This window comes from Pleurodeles waltl, chromosome 5 (assembly GCF_031143425.1).
Source record: "Pleurodeles waltl isolate 20211129_DDA chromosome 5, aPleWal1.hap1.20221129, whole genome shotgun sequence".
In the NCBI taxonomy this organism is placed as follows: Eukaryota; Metazoa; Chordata; class Amphibia; order Caudata; family Salamandridae; genus Pleurodeles; species Pleurodeles waltl.
In genome coordinates, this window is record NC_090444.1 from 1509181469 (window position 1) to 1509194894 (window position 13426).

At 43.3% G+C, this 13426-nt stretch overlaps 1 protein-coding gene across 3 annotated transcripts in view; it reads right to left on the bottom strand.

Moving 5' to 3' along the window:
- TMEM14A (transmembrane protein 14A) overlaps positions 1–13426 on the bottom strand; it is a 203511-nt gene that overhangs the window by 109798 nt on the left and 80287 nt on the right. For all 3 annotated transcript variants that reach the window (XM_069235808.1, XM_069235807.1, XM_069235806.1), the window contains exon 3: positions 8758–8859. In XM_069235808.1, the coding sequence (XP_069091909.1) occupies positions 8758–8859 (102 nt within the window). The remainder of the gene's footprint in view (positions 1–8757; positions 8860–13426) is intronic.

Sequence of the window (13426 nt, forward strand, 5' to 3'; positions counted from 1 at the left end):
CATAAGATCCTGAAGATAGGGAAACAGAGATTAAGGCCCATATCACACACTATTCTCAAATATGCTATTTCTAAAGGTCAGAAAAATAGTCTTCATTCCCCACTACTAAATCCAACATTCTGGGGCACATCGCCTCCCACAATCAGTGATACAGCTAGTCTGAAGATCCTCTGCCTCTTTACATAGCTAAAGTCCCCTACAAAAACACTGTGCCCCACTGGCACAACTCAAACCCCTCCATGTCTCAAAGCGTAAAGGTATAATTTCCCTATTCTTAAAACCTGAAACCAATTCCCCACTAAAACGACAACTGTAGCCCTGTCTCTGGCATCCTTTCATTGGCAAAATCCTCAATAGCTGTGCCTGATGATTTCCAGCACTGAAATGTCTGGTTTCTGTGCTGCAGGAACTATCTGAGGTGTTCAACTCTTTGGGCCATGAAATCTGTGTAAACCGCTTAATTAACGGTCTGAGGTCAGTGGAAGAATGATCCAGTGAGTCAACTCATGCCTCTGTGACCATCGACAAATGATTACAATCTGCAACTTCACGCTCTCACCAACTCTCTTTGCAACCTATGCACCACAACATTGCCGCCTGCTCGATTACGAGCCGGTGTCAATGTTGTGGTGAGTGTTTCCCTGGGCCAGTGAGCGGGAATAGAGTTTCCGCCCACTGGCCCGGCGAAAAACTCATAATAGGGCCAGAGGGCAGAAAACCGGAGTGGCGGTTTTTCATCCGAAAGATTTTGGCGGGCAGCCTCCACTGCTCGCCAAACTCAAAATGGGGCCCTAAGTTCTTCCTGAGCATCCTCATAATACAAAAAGGAATCAGCAACTAACTAGCTTAACAATCTAATAATCGCAGGCCTCACTTCCATAACAGTCACAAAATTGGAGTCCATCCCAATCCAACTCTACAATGCATTGGATAGGGACGTGTTCTCTGAGGTGTTATCCAACACCAGGAAAAATGAACACATAAAACCTGCCTTAAAAGCACTTTTCTAACTCCTGCTAGATGCTTCATATATTTATAAACCTATGTACATCACTAGAGTGCCTCTAAAAGTAACACCCCAAAATACTTTTCGGTCAAGCCAACAATGTCAAATCCAAATCCGAACTCCAACTCAAAAACACCCAGTTTTGCGAAAAGCTCAACTTAATCCCACTTATTCTAGATATGCCCCTAAGATCTAAAATGATTCTCCTCTTGAAATCAGAGGAGCCAAATCCTATCTGTTCTTTGAAATGATAGGGACACCTGCTTGCCAAGCATCTACTTGATTAAATACTTCAATTTCTCTGCACTCCTCTCCCGCCATCTCTTACTCTCAATCCCCTACCTTTTTTATCTGTATGCGGTAACATCAACTCCCCATTCTCATTTGTTCATATCTCACCCTTTTAGGAAAGCCCTACTTCCATTCAGTATGCTCAGTCTGCTTCCTCCCTACATTGTTATCGCTCTCTCCCTTGGAGAGAATATGCTACTATATCAACTGCTATCATGCAGTCGCCCTACTATGAATCAAGTTGACTTGAAGGACTTTCTTGCTCTGCCCAGCTTATATTCTTAAATATGTCTGATATCCTTCATAATCTCTGCATTCATGTATGCATTTTGCTTTGATTTCTACCTTCTCCTTTCAAAGGTTCTGATGTATTTTGGACACAGTCTGAGAGTCGTAAAAAGCTAAGTAAATACATTCAAATGTTTAATTAAATGTATAATAGAGTGCTAATTTACAAATGAAAAAATGATCTAAATCTTGCAATGTGCTTTTAATTGAAGTGCTTCACGAGGTACAGGATGTCAAAATAATAAGGTAGTAAATGAGTAATAACAATAATAATATTAAACCACTTGTAACGTGCACAGCTGCTTCAGAGAAGCACCCTGGCACTCAGCAAGATCCTAAGCTAACTAGAGACCTTTATGAGCAATGCATTTATCAACTGGGCTAACTCTTAGGCCCTATTTCAGAAATACTGCTTATTCGTAGGTTACAGTAAATATCAATTGCCCAAATGTTTATGCAGCTCGATGAATTAGGAAATCTGGCACAGGAGTTGTAAGAATGTACTTCAATGATGACTCTTTATAACTGCAATACAAGGCAGGAATTAAACATTTGGGGGGTGATTCCAACTCTGGCGGGCGGCTACCGCCGGCCGCCAGGCGGAAACCGCCATTTGGCCGCCATGCGGCCAAATTTCCGCGGTCCCCATTCCAACATTCCCGCTGGGCCGGCGGGCGCTAACCAAGTTAGCGCCCGCCGGCCCAGCGGGAATGAGGCCGCAACACAGGAGCCGGCGGTGTTGCGGCGGTGCGACGGGTGCAGTTGCACCCGTCGCGCTTTTCACTGTCTGCTAGGCAGACAGTGAAAAGCTGGCCGGGGCCCTGTTAGGGGGCTCCTGCACTGCCCATGCCACTGGCATGGGCAGTGCAGGGCCCCCCAGGACACCCCTTACCGTCCGCCTCTTCCTGGCGGTGAAAAAAGCCAGAAACAGGCTGGCGGTACGGGGGTCAGAATCCCCAGGGCAGCGCTGCTTCACTATCACTATCCCATAATTCACTGTGAAAGTTTTCCTCTACACTTTGCAATCTAAGCACTTCTAATGCCACAACTTTGCATTCATGACATTGTATTTCAGTCCTATTCTTCATTCACTGTCCCCAAGCGAAAAGTCCCACTAGCTGTCCCAAATCTTTGCATATTTTTGGAGGCAGTTTCATGCTTTATAAATCAGCTGTTCAGTTTTGCCCCAAAAGTTCATGCCCGCCTCCATTCTCTACTCGTGGGTGCCTTATGTGAGCACCAGTGTCTAGTGATATCTCTCTTGGCTATTAGCATACCTGATCCAACCAGAGTTCTAATATAACGTGGACCACCCCATTCACCCATGAGACCCAGAAGCATCATCTTGGGACCTAAGCTTATTCCCCTATCCGCCACTTCGCACAGTATCCATGCTGTACTCTGCCGAAAGAGTGATATTACTCAACATTTTCATAGTCCATGAGTATATGTGTACTCAGACACCCTGCACCTCAAGTATTGTGTCCTCCCACCATCTACACGATAGGTGACCTTTTTAAAGCGGCCACGCTAAAAACAGTCACAATGCTAAATGAAGGGCACACTACAACATACTTAGATACCTTTATCCTACACCGACTACACAGCACCCTAAGCATTAAACTACCTTCCTACCCACTTGAACCTACCGAATTCCCCCCACTATCGTTAGTTATCGCAACCCAGGATAATACACATCTGATAGCTTAACTGTGTTAAAATCCGTAGGAGTGCAGAACTCTAGATCTGCATGGGAACGGGATATGGGTCATTCTTTATCAGATAAGCAGTGGTACTATTGCTGTGCACAGACTCAATTTATCTGTAATAATAACTAGAGGCACAAACTATGCACTATAAATATCTGCACCGCACCTACATGACACCACTAGAGCTTGCCAAGCTTGACTCCTCCCGATCACATACGTGTCCGAAATGTTTAGCAGCGAATGCTAACGTTGCTCTCTTGACCTGGAACTGTCCCCCAATCCGTGCCTTCTGGGACTCTGTGCTAACAATTCTCGCACAAATGATAGGACATTCACTCACTCCTACTCCATTGCTCGCTGTGCTGGGCTATATTCAGCCATTGCCTCAGTCAACTCAGCGATTTGCTCCACTGGCCTTCCTTCTCGCAAAAAAACAGACTGCGCTCAGGTGGGGTAGTAATATCATCCCTAACACGTTCGCATGGCTGCGGGACCTGTCATATTGTGATACAACCAGTGGCACCTATGCGGCTTTACAGCCGCAGGCTTCCTGACCGAAGGACATATGGCAGTCACTTAGAAATTATTTAACGACCCTATCCTCCCAACAAATAGAGGACTTGAGTGGCACAGCTACAACACATCACCATGCAACCACCCTTGAATAAGGCGGTTCGCGTGTGGACAGTAATACTGAGAGGTCAGAGGCAAGTACATGAACTGTTCTACATTTCTCTAATGGATGGGCCACACTTCATATTGATGTGATGTGCAGATGTCCCGCCTCTTCTGTCATGTCTACCTTTATTCCCTACATAAAAGGTATGGCAATGTTGCTATGTAATGTCAGATATGGTCACAATTATATTTTCTTTCAATATGACAACTGTGATGGCGCGCATGATCGTAATGTTTGTTGTTGATAACAATACAAAACCAAAATGAAGTTAAAAAAAAAAAAAGTATTGGGGGTTTGGTGTTTACTCAATCATCCAGAGTCGCGTGGGATAATAGTACAACCTGTAAAAATACTTTAATTGTATTAGATGAAGTCAAGAGGAGATTGCCAGGGATTTGATCATCATCGGGGCTTCAGATGAATCATAATCAACTAAAGTGCCTAAATCTTCCCATTTGCCTTTCAAGTCTGTGAGGGGATCTGCAGGATTATTAATGTATGATACAACAGGAATAGGCCATCATTTCCCAATGATTCTGTGATCAGTTTGCTCTCTAAGGAACTATAATCAGGGAGGTCCTTTAACTGAGGTCAGTAGCAGCCCAGTGCATGACAGATCTGAAACTAACAAAAAGAATTAGTTCAATACAGCTCAAACTTGGTCGCCAATTGCCTGCAGGACCGGACATGCCCCACGGACCACACATCTCCCAAGTTTGAGATACCTATGAAGTCCCAGCTATGAAAGCTCTTTAGTTGCATGTTAAGGGACAGCCAGCTGCCTTTTCATAGCAGGGGTCATTGTTGTTAAAATCCCATGCAATTTATTGTGCTGTAGTCCTGTGTGCTAGCATAGGATTGGCATTCTGGAGACCTGTGGTAAGGCATGAAACTTGGGTTTCAAATTATTACTAAGGCCCTCCTCCTTCACACCAGCTCCTTGTCCCAGCTGGACAGGCTTGTAATCTGTAACCGGACCTGACAGGTCAGATCAATGTATTGATCAAATCCAGCACTTTCCCACTCCAGCTAATCTGCGCTTATTGAGTTTTGTAATTTCAGTAACTACTGAATCACAGCAAAACTCCTCAATTTAAAACATCTGGATGTCCTGCATATTTTAGTGTAAAAAATTATATCCCACACAGACTTCTACCATCAGACTAACCAGATAGCCAAATAAACCGTAATATTATTACAGCTATAAAATTCTTCCACTGGGCATGAATTCATGAAGAAATCTTTTACGTTGATGTTTGTTTTGAAATTTAATAACAAAGTAGCTTTTAACAGTTCGCTGATATACCGCCCACCAGGTCCAAGGAATAATTTTACTAAAGCGATGCAAACTTTACTAGAATCATGCATGGAGTATCAAAGTTTCACCTTGTTGGTGAATTCAACTTTCATTTTGATATGGAAGGAAATAATGAAACAGTGTTTGATAGACTGCTGTTGCAGTCTTGGCCTTTCGCAAATAGTTAACAAATCACCCATAAGACATGTCATACCCTCGATGAGATTTTAACTAATAATCCTGCCCTAAAATTTGAGAAAGTACTACCTTTGATATGGACAAACAACAAGGCAGCCTTTTTTAAACTGGCTAACTCAGCCATAAAACCCTGCCCTACAAGCGCCGGAAAGGCCATGAAAATGATTTACTTGACACAAAATTAAAATTGCAATAGAGACTGCCTTAGGAAAAGATTGCCCTGTACTGGACACCAATATTGAAATAGTCGGCTCTAACTTTTCAGGTTGGATAAACTCTGCAGTTACTCCACTAGCAGCCAAAAAAAATGTGAAAAGTCAGAGGAAGGCCATCTGCTCCCTGGTATTCGTCAGAGTTAAGAAAATTTAAACAAAAATGTCAGGCACAAGAACGAAGATGGAGAAAGGATTATGGTATTGAAGAAAGAAAGAAATATAAAGCCGTTTGTGATGAGTACAAAGCGTTAATTATCACAGAAAATAAATAATGCTAACAACTTGACCACTGAACTGTTCAAAACTATTACTACACTTTCAAATGTTGACCAAAACAAAGCCTTCATTCCCAACCGAGCTTTCTGTGATAAACTGGTAGAGTTCTTCCAGATGAAGGTCAATAATGTTTACGAAGAATTTGCAGCCTGACAAATCACAAACCTCCTCATGTGTCTGTTCCATCTCATTGCCTGGAGGGGAATCATGATAACAATAGTGCAGCTGGTGGTCCTAGTGGTCTACTCACTTTTTCGCCCCTAACAGAAGATAAAGTTATGACACTGCTGGAATCTATCAAATCTGGTTCCCCATCAGCCGTCTTACGTGCTGCACATGGTTTGAGGTACCACTGCTGCTCACTTAACAAAACCTCTAAACAACTTACTGTTAGCAGGCCAATTTCCAACTGCCTAGAAAAAAACATCCGATCTTCCCATTTAAAAACAAAATAAAAATCTTTGGGCACTTCTTCCGTTAAGAACTATAGGCCCATTTCCCGTTTACCGCTCACTGCAAAAACATTGAAAAAAGCACTGAATGAAGACCTTATAGATTATCTAGATTCCCACAACATTCTGGATCCTTCCCGGCATGGCTTTAGGCCAACACACTGTACAGAATCAGCCTTAGTTGTTGCTATTGAGGAGGTCAGACATGTAGTGGATGAGGGAGGAAGGGCTGCCCTGATCCTGTTGGATGTTTCAGCCCTGTTTGATATGGTGAACCATTCCTTGCTCATCAACCAGCTGGAGAGAACCGGAATAGGAAGCGCTGCTCTTGCCATTCTCAGCTCCTTCTTATCCAACATGGAACAAACTATAGAGACTGGGGGCTCCAAGTCTAACTCATTTATTCTCCCATTTGGGGTGCCCTAGGGATCTTCTTTATCTCCTATGCTCTTTAATATTTATGTTACCCCCTCATGAAAATCATGCAGTTTTTCTGTTATATCTTATATCTTACGCCAATGATGCACAAATAGTTGTATCAATTCCCTTTGATGTGGGCACTGTTGCCAAAAAATGTAACAACTGTTTGGGCCATATTTCAACTTAGATGCAGGAAAACTGTCTAATGTTATACTCTGATAAAATGAAGGTCATCCCCTTTGGAAATAATCCTTCATTTTGGAACAATGCTTGGTAGCTGGCCAACCTCGGCCCACTTCCTTCCCCAGTTCAGAAGGCCAAAAATCTGGAGGTTCTGATTGATGAGCAGCTGGGTTTCTCCAAACAGATTAGCAAACATAAAGTCTCCCTGTTTCTATTTAATCAAGATTTTAAAATCCCTCATGAGATACAAAAAATAGTAATAGTGGCTCTTGTCCCTTCCAGCATAGATTATTGCAATACACTCTACTTGGCCATTAACAAACGTCCTCAATCTAAGCTTCAATCACTTCAAAACGCAGCTGCCCGCCTTCTTCTGAAAGTACCTAGGTTTAGCCTTATAACTAAGATGATCCATTACCATCATTGGTTGCTATTTTTTAAAGAGTAAAGTTTAAGGCTCTTTCATTCGTTCTTAATGTCTTGCACAGTGCTGGGCCTATTTATTTTCAAAAGGTATTTAAGTGATATGTTCCACATCGTGAGCTAAGATGATCTTCTACTAAATTGGTGGCCATCCCCAAAATAAAGAAGACCAGATAGGGAGGCAGAAGCTTTTTATTTCTGGCATGTAAACTCTGGAATTACCTACCGCTGGCCCACTAGATCTCAAACTCGTCTAATCCCTTTCAAGAAGTCGTTCAAAACATAGTTTTTCAGTTCCACTTTTAAATAGGCTTTTGTCTCTTCTGTTTCTTAGAGTTTGCAAGCGCCAAGACACTCCGGTATTTGTGCGCTTTACAAATTTGTTACTTACGTTGTTTATTTGGACAATTGCACATTTTAAACTGGTTATTTAAATGCTAAATTCGCCAGTATTCTAATTTTTCAAAGAAACTAGAGAGGAGTCTCCAATATTTAATGACACCACAATCAGACAGAGACTTCCAAATGACGTTGGTTGTAATATAATCATGTACATTTTAGAGAATAATAAGGCTGGTATTGTGTTTATGGAAGACTGGCCTCTCAGCTGCGTGGCCCAACTAATCCCACCCAGTACCAGACAATTATCTTCTGCTGCATTTTAATGATCATTGTACACTGTGGTTTCATTTTGCAGCTGAAGTCAATTAAAAAAAAGGTTTCCATATTCTGATCATTTGTAGGGGCACTGGCTTGTGCAAGGGTTGGTGTAGCTGCCGTTGAATGCCTCATCCACAATCCAGCCTTAATGTTCCATCTTTAATGCTCTAACAGAGCCTCTTTGAGGTCTTCGAGGTGCAGATGTTCCCTGCAGCTGTGGTCATGCACAGGTAGAGGTAGTATTTGTTCTCACAATTCGTTCTCTATATATTAAATGCCCCCTGGATTTGTATTCCATGTTTTGAGGATTTTTCCTTCAAGATTAACCTGACCCTCTGTGTAATTATAAAGCAAAAGCACATACATTGTCACAAGAGAATATTTGTGTTAAAGGCCCTATTTTTAACAGAATGAGATCATTGAACAGAAAAGTAGCATCCTATTATGTAATCTCTTCACCAACTGTTAAGCGCTGAGGTATACCATTTAAAAATGCGCCTGTTTTGAGGAACTTAAAAAAAATTAAAAAAAACTAAATTGCTGCCTCACTTCCATGTGGCATCACGTAAATTGCTCTTAAGAGAAGGTTCTTCAAACTATCCACCCTCTACACCCACTACACATTCCCTCTTCACTGTGTCCCAAAGCAGAGGTACTTACAGAAAGATGGTGTCACGTTTCTGGAATTATATGTGATGCATAAAGCGCCATAAGCAGCCACAAATCCGAAGAAGAGACCAGCAGCCAGAGAAACTAAGCTTCCTACAAGAAAACAGATAACCAGACATCAGGAAAACACAAATTAATAACATCAACAAATCCACGTACAGTATCTCAGCCACACTTCTCGAAAATATACTACTTTACAATAACGCAGTATGCTTACAACATGTTTATTTCTTGCCACTGTTTGCATGATAGGGTGCTATGGTAAGTGGGGATAGCGAGTGACCAATCATGTTTTTTTATTGCTAGCATTTACCAAGTGAATGACCAAAACATGGCAGGCTGAGCTTTAATTATATAATAAAAGTTGGTGTGGTGCTGACAAACCAAACTACATTTTAGTTATACAAAATATAGGGTCTCGCTGAAAACTATCCAATCCTGCTTGAGCCCAGTGTTGGATCTAACTAAGAACTGATTACTACCGATCAGACATGGTTTCTTGTTAGCCACATCAAACTTTAAGGCAGCACTGATCTGGAGTAGACAGTCATCTCGGTGTTCTTGTGGTCCAGATCTCTCAAGTGTTAATGAAATCACACTATAAAAATATTTTTTCTACAACCAAATTCATATTATGCATACTCAATTCTGAATCTGTGTAGCACTGAGCAAGAAACAACTTATAAAAAATGTCTTATACATTCCTACTCACATTCCCAGCTAACACCAAATCATGCAACATAACTATACATATCTCATTTTGTATTTTTGGGAGCATGTTGGTTCAAGTAAGCCATTATGAGAAAAAGAAATTTAACTAAAAGCTAATACCTGTGCCAAACTACGCGGGACTAAACCAAAACTTGGATGTTGTTAGTGGACTCCAACTGAGACCTAAGTAAGGAGCATTTTAAGGATATTCATCTTACCGACCTACCAACAAAATGCTAGATACCGATAGAAGAATCATTTCCAGAAAAACTAAATTCTCACTGGAAAAGGAATCCCAAAACACAGAAGCTATCTCAGAACACTGTGTCAATATAGACACAGAGTGGCACCAAACGAAAAAGAAGACCTTACACCTTCACTTCTTATCTCGCAGAAGTAAATTCTAACATGGGTGTAGTAAATTGGCTCTGTATGTACTATCTCAAAGTGAGAGATAGTGTGTACAGAGTCCAAGGGTTCCCCTTAGAGGTTGATAGTGGCAAAATTAGATAATACTAATGCTCTATTTTGTGGTAGTGTGGTTGAGCAGTAGGCTTATCAGAGGGTAGTGTTAAGCATTTGTTGTACACACACAGGCAATAAATGAGAGCACACACTCACAGACGTAACTCCAGGCCAATAGGTTTTTATATAGAAAAATATTATTTTCTTAATTTATTTTAGAACCACAAGATTCAGAATTCAAGTAGGTACATAAATTGGAAGGTACTTGGCCCAGGTAAATATGGAACAGTAATGTACTCGGTTTTGGCAAAAATGGCAATAAGCTATTTTAAAAGTGGATACTTAGTGCAAAAATCAACAGTTCCTAGGGGAGGTAAGAATTGGTTAGTTTTTCAGGTAAGTAAAGTACTTACAAGTTCAGTCTCCGGGGCATAGGCAGCCCACCGTTGGGGTTTCAAGTTAACCCCAAACACCCAGCACCAGCAACACAGGGCCGGTCAGGTGCAGAGGTCAAAATAGGGCCCCAATAGCAAAGGCGACTATGGAGAATAGGGGTGCTCCGGTTCCAGTCTGCTAGCAGGTAAGTACCTGCATCCTCGGGGAGCAGACCAGGGGGGGGTTTGGTAGAGCACTGGGGGGAGGGGGGTGGTCACAAACAGGCACACAGAATACACTCTCAGCGGCACAGGGGCTGCTGGGTGCAGTATGCAAAGTAGGTGTTGGGTTGTAGATAGATATCAATGGAGAGACCCGGGGGTCTCTCTGGCGATGCAGGCAGGGCACAGGGGTGCTTCTCTGGCCAGCCACCGACTGGGCAAGGATGAGGGCCGCCTGCTGGTCACTCCTGCACTGGTAGTTGGTTTCTCTCTGGCCTGGGGGCTGCGGCGCAGTGCTTCTTCCAGGCGTCGGGTTCCTTTGTTACAGGGCAGTCGCGGTCAGGGGGAGCCTTCGGATTCTCTCTGCAGGGATCGCTGTGGGGGTGCAGGGAGGTCAGCTCATGGTGTTCACGTCATGGGAGTCGCCCGGCGGTCTTCTCTGCAGTGTTGGTTCTTCTGGACACAAGCCTGGGGCGTTGGGTGCAGAGTGTTGGGGACTCAAGCTTCCGGAGTGAGGCTGGAGTCCCTTTAAAGATGGTTGTTTCTTCGACAGAGCTGCTGTCCACTGGAGTTTCTTGGTCCTTTGTTTGCAAGGCAGTCCTCTGAGTCTTCAGAGGTCGCTGGTCCCACTGGATGCGTCGCTGTGTAGGTTCTTTGAGTCTGGAGACAGGCCCATAGGGCTGGGGCCAAGTCAGTTGTCATCTCCTTAGTCTCTGCAGGGCTTTCCGGTCAGCAGTCCTTCTCCTTGTTGTAGGTCATCAGTAATCTGGTTTCCTGGGTTAAGGGTCGCCCCTAAATTCTCAATTTAGGGGTGTGTTGAGGTCTGGGGGGGCAGTAGCCAATGTCTACTGTCCTTAAGGGTAATTACACTGTCTTTGTGACTCCTCCCTGTGGGGAGGGGGGCACATCCCTAATCCTATAGGGGGGAATCCTCCAAAACAAGATGGAGGATTTCCTAAGGAGGGGTCACCTCAGCTCAGGACACCTTAGGGGCTGTCCTGACTGGAGGGTGACGACTCCTTGTTTTTCTCATTATCTCCTCCGGACTTGCCGCCATAAGTGGGGGCTGTGTCCGGAGGGGCAGGCATCTCCACATGCTGGAGTGCCCTGGGGTGCTGTAACACCAGGCTTGAGCCTTTGAGGCTCACCGCCAGGTGTTACAGTTCGTGCAGGGGGAAGTGTGAAGCACCTCCACCCAGTACAGGCTTTGTTCCTGGCCACAGAGTGACAAAGGCACTTATCCCATGTGGCCAGAAACCCATCTGGATGCGGCAGGCTGGCAGAAACTGGTCCACCTAGCACTAGTAGTTGAACTGGTATACAGGGGGCATCTCTAAGATGCTCTCTGTGTGCGTTTCTCAATAAATCCCACACTGGCATCAGTATGGATTTATTGAGCTGAGAAGTTTGATACCAAACTTCCCAGTACTCAGTGTAGCCATTATGGAACTGTGGAGTTCGTGTTTGACAAACTCCCGGACCATATACTCTTTATGGCTACCTTGCCCTTACAATGTCTAAGAATTGGCTTAGACACTGTAGGGGCATAGTACTCATGCAACTGTGCCCTCACCTGTGGTATAGTGCACACTGCCTTAGGTCTGTAAGGCCTGCTAGAGGGGTGTCTTACCTATGCCACAGGCAGTGGGTTGAAGTACCATGTCAACAAAGTATTTTTCTTCCCACCAGCACACACAAGTTGTAAGGCAGTGTGCATGTGCTGAGTGAGGGGTTACCAGGGTGGCATAATACATGCTGCAGCCCTTAGAGACCTTCCCTGGCCACAGGGCCCTTGGTACCAGGGGTACCATTCACAAGTGACTTATCTGTGTGCCAGGGCTGTGCCAATTGTGGAGACAAAGGTACAGTTTAGGGAAGAACAATGGTGCTGGGGCCTGGTTAGCAAGGTCCCAGCACACTTTCAATCATAACTAGCATCAAAAAAAGGCAAAAAGGTAGGGGGTATCAGAGGCATTTTCCTACAATGGGGTAAAACGTTTGAGAGGCCCTTTCATCCCAAATGATTTAGTGTGAAAATGAGAAGACATAGCTCAACCATAGTGCAGTTATTCCACATTCACCTTTTTTCATACACACCCTCAACATAAGAAGCTCTCTTTTGAATCCCTGAGACTTGGAAACTACTATTTTAGATTCCAAGAGTCATATGACTATTAACTGTATCAATACGAAATTGTCTAGGGAGAGGGGGAAACATGCAACAACTTCATAAGACACAAATTAACGGTCCACAGTCTACAAAGGAAACTCGGGGCATCAATGGTATTCTTTGATACTTTAAGTAATAAAAGGAACTATTATTGTGTCCTGCCATCAGACAGCAGAAGATGCATACATGAGACTCTATGAAAATCCTATGAAGCAGAACTTTTAACTCCACAAACTGCAGAATCTATTCCTGCATCTACTACAGGAAAAGAAAAAGGGTGAATAAAGGAAGCTAAAAAACTGTAGGGCTGATTCTCAAACAGAACTACAAACTGCAATTTGCAAGCTAAACGCACAGTTTTGTGATTCCGTTATACCTATACTAATGTATGAGGAGTTCTCAGCCCTAACTGCGAAATCTCCACACATGTAAATACACTTATTAGTAGAAAAAGTTGGAAGAACTCGATGGAGTGGGTGGCAAACTTACTACTAAAAGGGATAGTTTTAAGAGGGGATGTCACACACCCACACAACAGTAATCCAATTGCATAACTCTGGGGGTGGAGACATGTAACTTATACTTTTGTATTAAGTTTGCACTTGGAGTTTATGAATACAGAAAGTAGTAAACTTCCTCTGGGATTAAAAAACGACACTGCTCGTCTTCTTTCTCAATATTCCATTAACTATAAAGAAAACTATGCCAGAATGTGCCA